Here is a 10,441-nt window from a genome sequence, read left to right on the forward strand (position 1 = left end):
CCCCCCCCCCCCCCCCCCCAATACACACACACTTTGAACTATCTGAATTCAAGTGTTTTAGCTCTGTTTCTTTTGGCTGTAGAGACAGTCAAAAGAGTGCTTGGCTCATTTTTTAAGCATCATATATTTTATGAGTTTAAATGATAGAAAAAGTGTGCCCAAGTGATGTCATGTCTGAAGGGTAAGACAGAGGAAACCTAAAACTCCAAATCTTGGTTAAAGTTCTATTAGCCCAGACCTTGGAACCATAAAAGACTAGTACAGTTCTGCCAGATTACGTGACATACCCCGTTGGCATTGCATTCCAGTTGGGTTGAACCCTTACATCAACTGCCGAGGAGTTCTAATTGCTGTTCTTTATTTATAGGTAGATATTAGTTTGATATCTGAATAGTCTGATAGACTGAAAATACTTTTCCTAAGAGAAAAATATATACCTTTTCTTCTTCTTGCTATTAGGATCTAGATATTATGAATCTCACAAATGCTAGCAGGGAAGCTCCATAAAAGGCTTTTGAAAAACCTCTTTGCCAGACTCTAGGAAAGCCTGGTTAGGTGGTCAGTTCAGGAAACATTCATTCAAGATCCTCCAGTAATACACAGTCTGTGGATGATGGAAGCTCAGAGAGACAGACAGACATGTATACAACCCACACACTAGGATATGTCTTAATGTCTAGAAATATGTATGTTGTTGAGACAGTAGATTGGTGATCAGACTGACTTCATGGCATCACTGGGTGAACAACGGCTCCCATTTTGGTGGTTACTAAGTGCATTGTGCTTCCACAGATACAGGTCTCTGAGCAAATCCAGCGTTTGATCTCATCTAGCATCTGCGCAGGAGTAGAGGTCTTTCTCCTGTACACCCAGAATCATCACAGATGTACCACTTTTCAGTTATTCTTATGTTTGTCACTCACTTTTATTCTTTAAAAAAAATGTACTGCTTTATATTCATAAACATGAGGGATTAGCACAGAATTACTGTAGTTTCCTTTTTTTTTTTTTTGACTCCCTTGCAAGGGGTAGTGGTTTAAGTATAGGAAAACATGACTCTAACCAGAACTCTATTGAGCATTATATATAATTCAGGCAATAAACATAAGCCTTGCAAGAGAAATTCCTGTGTATGTAATTGGTAGTTAAGCAGATCCAACAGAGTTACTTCTTGGTTTTCTTTGCTGGCCGTGCCTTCTTTTTGCCCTCTTGAGTCAAAACCTCGGATTCCAAATTTGCTTGTCTAGTTGGAGGTCACTAATCAATTGTTCTGAAGTGTTTTAAATGCAGAAGTGCCTTCTTTCTCTGTAGTGCTTTTCAACAGATTCATGGTCGAGCTTGCAGTAGGTGGCTCGGGTGGCAGTTGTCACAGTACTAAACAGGAAATATTCTGTATAGGTTTTTAAAACATTTGCAAAAATTGCTTATTTTTGAGTGCCTACCACTTGTACTAGCATTGACTTCTTCACCTGTTATTATTTCATGTACATATAGTTTCTGGTGTGTGCTGAGATGTACTTAAAACTAATACAGGTGTTTACAGTAATTTGTTTGGCTGTTACAACTAGTTTCATTTAAGCTATTTGAATTTTAATTGCTGATGGATTATTGCTATGATTTTCCAGCCCTACCTTAGTGCATCAGTGTGACTCATACATTTGGTAGAGTTTTTTGGCAGTGATCAGTTACCCTTATCCTTTTTCTGTAGAAACTGTTAATCACTGTGTTCAGCCTTTATTGACATCCAGATGAACATCTGCAACATCAGGAAATAAAATTTTAGAAGTTGAGCCCAGTGTTACAACACCAAGGTCAAGCGTTTGCATCCCTGCTGACCAGTAGGTCAGCAACCAAAAAACAAACAAACAAAAAAACCCAAAGATTTTAAAAGCTCAGTTTTGCTAATGATACCTGGTTCTTTTGTCACGTGTGTTGTGGTGGGGTTTGGCCTTATCACAGATATCTGCAACTTTGCTTTATCAGGTAGATCAGGACCAGCTCTTCATCTAAAGAAACCTTCTAGGAGACAGTCTATAGCGTGATTGAGGTGGGAAGAGTGTTATGATCATATTATCTCATTAGCCTTTTGTCTTAAGATGGATCTAAACATAGACTATCTATAAAAGTTTGTTTTTATGCAACTTTTTTTTCATTATTGGAAAAGTAATACAAATCCTTTATGTAAAATATAAAGATAAAAAAATTAATAGAAGTGTCTTGTAATTCCACCATCCAAAGAATCATAAGACAGGGATATATTAAATCTGCATTTGTATTATTTCATGTTTAATTGTGTTTATTGTCATATCATGTTTGTGATATTTGTCACACAATTTGACCATTCCTTTTTTATTTAGTTCTTGAGTTAGAACTCCATTTAAAAACAATTTTATATGCCTCAAGACAGTTACCAAAAGTAGATCTGTATTAACTCAGTCGAATCTGGCGTGATTGAGAAAAGGTTGATTATATGGGATTTAACTATGATGCTTTTGTAAAAAGCATTCTCCTTTGAGAAGTTGTGACTACCATTGCTCCATCATATTGTTCTGTGTGGGTGTGTATATAATGTTTGTTATTGAATTCATTTCACACATTGTAATGTGCATCATTTTGCTAAACGCAATGGGATGGGTGGGCTGTGGATAGAGCTTATCTTAATACAGGGGCTATCTACATATTTATCCATTGCTTCCTAAACTGATAGTACACCCTCTGCCTTGAGGGCAGAAGCAACATAGTCATCTTTCATTTTCCCTTAGCACTTAGCAGAGTTTAACATAAACGATAGTGCTTAATACAACCAACTTCAGGGCTTAAACAAGAGATTTGGTTTGATTCCCTATGGCTGGTGGCGAGCACAAGAAGAGTATCAGAAGCCATTTCTTCTAGATTGCTTACCTTGTCCAAGTGTCCTTTTTTTTTTTTTCTTTTTGTCTTTTTTTTTTTCGTGACCGGCAACGGATCACAACCCTCAGTGTCGCGCCCGTATTGGACCGGGACCGGCAATGGGATCGCACCCCTCGGTGTCGCGCCCGCACCTCGCTCAGCCAGTGAGCGGCCGGTCTGTATGTGGGATCCGAACCCTCAGCCGGAGCGCCGCCCTGTAGCAGTGTGCGACCGGGCCGGCCCCCAAGTGTCCTTTTTTTTTTTTTCTTTTTGTCTTTTTTTTTTCGTGACCGGCAACGGAACACAACCCTCAGTGTCGCGCCCGTATTGGACCGGGACCGGCAATGGGATCGCACCCCTCGGTGTCGCGCCCGCACCTCGCTCAGCCAGTGAGCGGCCGGTCTGTATGTGGGATCCAAACCCTCAGCCGGAGCGCCGCCCTGTAGCAGTGTGCCACCGGGCCGGCCCCCAAGTGTCCTTTTTGTGGTAAAGTGGCAAACAGATCATTAGTCCTAATTCTGTTGGTGTTTTATGGTCAACTTGGGGAATCTATTAAATAATCTCCATAGGAAATGTTTATTAGGTAGTACAACATCATGCATTGGAACTGAATTTAAAACCTGTCCCCACAAAAGGGTAATAATTTACTCAGATGGTAATTAAAGCAAATAAAACAAATATTTAACTACAAAGATTGTCAAATTCTGTAGAATGTGCGAGTTGAAGGATAGATTAACGTGCGTGCTAATCCATGGCATAGTCTGTAAAATCTAGCCTTGTAGATTTAAGGGGATCCTAAATTGAGTCCTTTGAAAAACACTTTGTATTTTCAGAGTTAAAGAATTATGACATTTCTCAGGTGCATTTATTTAATGGGAGGAAATTCTTTTAGAAGAAGAATTCCAAAATATAAAGTGATATGTCCTAAGTTAAAAATTTTTCATTTTCCTGACAGGTGATATATAGGATAAAGATTTAATGAGAGGCTGGCCAGTTACTTAGTTGGTTAGAGTGCAGCTTTATAACCCCAAGGTCATGGGTTTGGGTACCCATACCAGCCAGCTGCACTCCCCCCCCCCCACGCCGCAAAAAAAGATTTACTGAGAAAACCTTGCTTAACAAGTGGATTGGCCATTGTGTTCCACAGGAGATACCCAGATGCTCCCCAGCCAGCCGCCCCCCCCCCCCCCGCCGCAAAAAAAGATTTACTGAGAAAACCTTGCTTAACAAGTGGATTGGCCATTGTGTTCCACAGGAGATACCCAGATGCTCTTGTTCTCAACAAACTAAGTGAGTCTATATCCTGAATGGTGAAATAATTATTCAGAGTGGGAAATGACACCTATATAGACCAAAGCAGAAAATGCTGTCAGGATCACAGAATATGAACATTTCACAAGGAACTAGACAGCACAGATGGCTGTAGGCAGCAGCTTTTTCACATAACCTGACAGATGGTTGATGAGTCTGGTTGATGAAAAGCAACTTGTAGAAAGTGACTGCCCAGAATCCCAGTGAGGAGACTTGGGGTCTGGTGTGGTCTCATCTCATCTCTTACCTCTTATCTGCCATGTGGATGTAACTTCTTTGGGCTTCAGTTTTCTGATCTATATCAAGAAAAGGTTGAAGTAATTGATGTCATAGATCTTCAGCTGTCAGTGCTATGATTTGTTGTTATTGGCAGTAGGGTTGGGATTTTAAAATTTGACATGCTGTGATTTTATTTTATTCCTACTCTATTTTTTATAAACCAAAAATTGGAGAAAATAGTTTTTCAGCCAAATACATTTTAGAAAAAAATTTAGCTCTGTTTTTGAGCATAGAATGTCATTAATAAATAAAATATTTAATGTTTTTATTTATTGACATCTTATTTATATATTGTATATTTTCTAAACACCTTAAATATTAATAAGTATTCATGTGATATGTTAAATATATTTTAAATGTTGATATAGAAAAATATTTGAAATTAACCACCTACTACAACAAATAGCAGGCTTTTGTATCAATTTTGGTAAGGAGACTTATTATACTAATTAATTTTTGTTGGTTTCTGTATTTTAAAAATTAACATCAAAGACATTTTGGCTTCTTGGAAAGAGATTTACTGCAATATAGATTAAGAACTAGATCGATAAATAAAAGGAATGTGCTATGTTATTTTACACCTCTTAGAAAACACAATTAAATGTGTAAGGTCCATCTACTTGCTGGAATAATTAAAATTTACTTGGAAATCATACAGAAATACAAGTCTGTGTAGAGTAACCTATCCCGTCTTCCCTAGAGAGTAGTTTGCTTTGGTCAGTAGTATATCTTCTGCAGTCATTGCTGCACATAAATATAATTTAGCAAAGGGCAATTGACTCCATTGAAATCACTTTTTCTTTTTTAAACTTAATCTTAGATGATTTTTTTTTTCCTTTTTGTCTTTTTTCGTGACCGGCAACGGGATCGCAACCCTCGGTGTCGCGCCCGCACCACCAGTGAGCGGCCGGTCTGTATGTGGGATCCGAACCCTCGGCAGGAGTGCCGCCACGCTCCCAAGGGGTGCACTGTAGCAGTGCGCCACCGGGCCGGGTGAGCGGCCGGTCTGTATGTGGGATCCGAACCCTCGGCAGGAGCGCCGCCACGCTCCCAAGGGGCGCACTGTAGCAGTGCGCCACCCGGCCGGCCCAATCTTAGATGATTTTGTTTTATTCTAGTAGCTGTTGCTTTTAATTAAAAATGAAAACCATCCCTCTAATAAACTATCATGTACTTAATAAGTGACTCCACTAAAGAAATAGAAAACTGAGGTTAAAATAAATTAAGAAAGGTAAAGGAAGGGGAAGAACTTCAGATGTAGACTCAGAAAATCACATATGCTTGGATCAGTTTGGCTGTGTCTGTTTGAAGTTGCACGCATCTCTGTGTGACCTCAACAACTGTGTTAACAGTAATGCTCAGGCCAGGGTTACAGCAAAGTGACACATTTTAAAGTTGTATTTTAAATGTTGAAATCGGGCTTACTAAAACCAAAATCAGATTTTGTTTCCTTAACCTCAACTTCTGTGTTTTTGCATTCAGACCTGAATGAGGCCAACTTTCATTACTGAAATTTTATTTCCAAGTGTGAGGGAAGCAGGAAGTCCTTGAATAAAGCTGCCTTCTTACAACTAGTGCTAGCGAACTAAGTTTTACACATGCATATTTACTGAGGAAAGTGACTTGTTGAAGTGCTTTTCAAAATTTTATTTGGTTCACCAGTAGGCTTATGTGAAAGAATCATCTTTTTTTTTGTTTGGTAGTTTTGGAACAGAAAATGAAATTTAAATGGGTTGCTTAGCTGAAAAATTTTAGACAAACTTGTCGATTCACTTTTTAACTCTGTCCTGCACCTTTGGGACTTTTGAAAGCTCTTAATTTTTTTTTTCTTATTAGTTCAGTTCAAGAAAGAAGGAATGCTATAGTTTATTTTGTGGAGCATTTCTGTCATTGACTCTATGAGAATGCAGTTGGCAACTTTTGAAATTTGCTTTTATTTCAGGCTCGGAGTTGCAGAGAAGACTTATCTGTGTTTCTGCTCTGAGGCAGTAATTTAAAGCTCATATGGAAGCTCTCAGTTTTGTCATCTCTTCCACATGTGCCATTTTAAATTGCCAGTTATATACTACTTGCAAGCTGTGATAAATCTCCGGAAAGGAGAATGAAGGCTTTGCAATGTAGGATCTATGGAATGAATCCTAACTTTGAAACATCCTAACCCTTTGAAATATCAGCATATTTCTCACTAAGTTTCGACTGCCGTACCAGGCAGGGTGAGGTGAGGGATCAGGTGGTGGAGGCATTTGCGTTCCTTTAAGGCTTCAGGGTCTAATATCACAGGCTGAAATCACAGTTGTTAATGTATGACCTTGCTGCCTAGGTTTAAACGCCAAGGCAAGGCAGTGGTTGAAAGGCGCAATTAGAGAGGGGTCAAATGGTTGGAGGTCTATTTAGAAGCTAAGTTTCACCCCCTCGCTCGTTTGTTGTAGATGTGGTCTGCATGCACATTGCCTCAGATCACTTTTGCAAATCTAGCTTGGCTTACTGATTAGGTCACTGAATCTCACATGTAGTCTGATTTATTATACGCTGTGACTAGGGTTGAGTTTCATTATCTGTGCGTATCTAGCCTGACAGGTGAAGACCAGGCCACAGACTGTGGTTCTCGCACAGAAATAGCTCTGTAGTGATGGGTTTGTTGGTGGTGGTTTTGACCTGCAATCCTCATTTAGGTGCAGATAAAGAATAATATCCATTTTTTTAAGTGTGCGTGCCTATAATAAGAAAGTAATCTATCATTTTATAGAACTTTCCCTTTTTATTTGTAGATATAATACTTTGCCAAGCAGAAGAACTCTGAAAAATTCAAGATTAGTGAGTAAGAAAGATGACGTACATGTCTGTATCATGTGTTTACGTGCCATCATGAATTATCAGGTATGTTTATGCTTCTGGTCTTTTAAAAAAAACCTAAATTTATCTGAGTCAGATCTGTTTTCTTTGGTTATTTCTATTTGAAGTAAATATCAGGATGTAATAAGATTCTGTTGAAAAAGTAAGGTTTCGTTCATTCTAATGGTCAAAATTTAATTCATTGCCCTCATATTTTAACCAACATTTATAATTTATAATGTATTTAAAGGAAAGGCATTTTCTTTCTATAGTGATAAACTTCGCTAGATTACTGGGTAAATGTTTGTAGCCATTAAAGACAGAGTAAATGGATGGCTATGGGCAATAATGGAGAAACTTTAAATACTACGAATGAGAAAGGAAAGGCATTTTCTTTCTATAGTGATAAACTTCGCTAGATTACTGGGTAAATGTTTGTGGCCATTAAAGACAGAGTAAATGGATGGCTATGGGCAATAATGGAGAAACTTTAAATACTACGAATGAGTAGACTGACACTTAGTTGGTCATTGTTCTCAAAGGATTAAATAGTGAAGAGGCAAGAAATTAGAATTATTGTCTGTGGGACTCAGTGATTCCTAATCTTTGTGAGAAGCACCCGGAGGATTCTTGTTAAAAGTGCAGGTTCCTTCTTCAGGTGATTGTGATGCAGGTGGACCCCTGCTCAGAATCACTGGGAGAAACAGTGCAGCATGTAGGTTGGGTAAATCCTAATAGCAAAGTGGAAGTTAGAGCCCAGAGGATCTAGGTGAACTGGCAGGATCATAAGTATAGTTGTGTAGGCAAACCAGGCATAAGAATTAGAACAAAAGAATTCAAATATAAAAATAGTATTTGATTTCTGTTGCTATGGATGCTACAGGTAGGCCCAAGTAGAAATGGAAAATCAATACATAAGTAGAAGGTTGATATTAGAGTTCATACCCAACATAAGGATGTGCAATTGAATTTAAGAAGGAAACATGCATTTATTCTTTCAGTCAAGTAATATTTTTTGAGCTTTGCTGGACCAACCCTGTTCTAGGCACTGAGAATACAGCATTGAATAGATACATATTCCAGGGCACTTATTGTCCAGGGAAGTGAGACAGATGACAAACAAACTGGTAAAATATATAGTGTTCCAGATATTAATGGTGATGGAATGAATTGAAAGCTAACACACAGTACATTTTACAGGTCTAGTGCTTTAAACCTATCAAGTCATGTGAACCCCATCACAGCCCTGTGAGATCAGTAATATTACTCTCCCCACTTTAATGATGAGGAAACTGAGACACAGAGAAGTTAAGTATTAGCCTAAAATCATATAGCTAATAAGTGGTAGAGTCAAGATTTGAACCCAGGAAGGCTTTGAACAGAGAACCATTACTATGTACTGTAGAAGAAATAATCGGGAAATAGGAAGTGCCAGAAATATATGTGCAGTTTTTTAAATAAGCCAGCGGGAAAGTGTCACTGAGAAGATAACATTTAGTAACAACTTGAATGAGAGAACAAGGGAAGGGATATTAGGGAAAGAAGATTCTAGGCAGAGAGAAGGGCAAGTGCAAAGGCACTTATTCCTGAGGCAGGAATAAGTCTGGTTTGCCCCCAGCACAGAAAGGAGACCAGGTTGGATGGATCAGAGTGAATAAGAGGGAGAAGAGGAGAAGATGAAGTCATAAGTAGCAGCGAGTCCTGGTTATGTAGGGCTGTAGAAGCCAGTGAAAGGACATTGGCTTTACTATGAGTGGAGAGCTATTGGATGGTTTTAAGGACATGATCTGACACTTGCATTTAACATGATCACTCTCTCGCTTCTGTGTTGAGGATTGACCTTGGGGGGCAAAGGCCAAAGGAGGTAGCCCATTTAGGAGGCAGTTGGCAGTAATGTAGGTGAGCACTGCTGGTGGTATGGACCGGGACTATAGGAGTAGAGATGATCAGATTCTGATTTTATTCTTTTGGTAAAGGCAACAGCATTGGATGTGTGAGGAGGGAGAAGGCGAGGAGTGGTGGATGGCCAGGGTGTTTGTCCCTGGGTACCTGTAAGATAGAGTCGCCATCTACTAAGACGGGGAAGCCTGCAAGATGGGCAGATTTGAAGGAGATGATTGAGAGTTCCATTTTGGGGGTCTTAGTTTTGAGATGTTCATTAGACATCCAAACAGTGATCTTAAGTGGGTGGTTGGATGTGCTAATCTGGATTTCAAGGCAGAGATCTGGGCTGGAGATTTAAATTTGGGACTAATTAGCATGAGTTGGTACACAAAGCCAGAGGGGTGAATGAGATCAATAGGGGCAGACATCTGTAAAAATGTCCAAAATATGAATCCTGGGGCATTCTGTTTAAATGTCAGAGAGAGGAGAGAAAACTAGTTAGAGAGCCAGGGATGTAGGAGCCAAGTGAAGGAAATGTTTCGAGAAGGGAGTGCTCAGTTCTGTCCAATGCTGCTGCTGAGTCATATAAGATGAGCAGTGAGAACTGGCCATTGGCTTTTGCTAAGTGTGGGCCATTGATGATCTGGGCAAGAACAGTTCCACTGGAGTGGTAGGGATGAAGTGCCTGACTGGAGTGGTTTCAAGAGTGCACAGGAGGAAAGAAATGAGAGACCGTGAGCATTTGGAGGAGTTTTGCTGTAAAGAATAGCAGAGAAATGAGAGGCAGTAGATGGGCACAGGTTGTGGTATCCAGAGAGGTTTTTGTCCTTGTTGTTATTTAAGATAAGAGAATTTGCATCATGTGTTTCTGCTCATGGTAATGAATCAGTAGAGGGAAAAATGGTGAGGATGGAGGAATTTCTGAGCATATGATGTTCTTGAGTAGGTGAGGCCTTAGATTGCAGCACAGAAGAGTTCATCTTTAGGAAGAGGTGGGGAGGTAACCATAGGCAGGTAACCACAGACCTATGTGGGTGAACTAATGAGAGAGTGGGAGTTTTTGGAAGTTTTTTTCTGATGCTTATATTTTCTCAGTGTAAGAGGAAATAAAGTCATGAGCTGAGAGAGTTTGGGTGAGAAAGAAGCATTCCTCAACTCAGCAGAATTAAGGATTCTTGAGCATATTATTGAAATTAATTCTTTGTGTAGAAGGGTGAGGTAACATTACTCAGAACAAGGCAGGTTT

The 10,441-nt window shown here is 39.4% G+C and overlaps 1 protein-coding gene across 2 annotated transcripts in view; it reads left to right on the plus strand.

The window, feature by feature from the left end:
* The window catches only part of FMNL2 (formin-like 2), a 134,785-nt gene that overhangs the window by 57,565 nt on the left and 66,779 nt on the right, over positions 1–10,441 (plus strand). For both annotated transcript variants that reach the window (XM_008576210.1, XM_008576211.1), the window contains exon 6: positions 7,248–7,356. In XM_008576210.1, the coding sequence (XP_008574432.1) occupies positions 7,248–7,356 (109 nt within the window). The remainder of the gene's footprint in view (positions 1–7,247; positions 7,357–10,441) is intronic.

Source organism: Galeopterus variegatus, unplaced genomic scaffold, assembly GCF_000696425.1.
Source record: "Galeopterus variegatus unplaced genomic scaffold, G_variegatus-3.0.2 Scaffold1312, whole genome shotgun sequence".
Classification (NCBI taxonomy): Eukaryota; Metazoa; Chordata; class Mammalia; order Dermoptera; family Cynocephalidae; genus Galeopterus; species Galeopterus variegatus.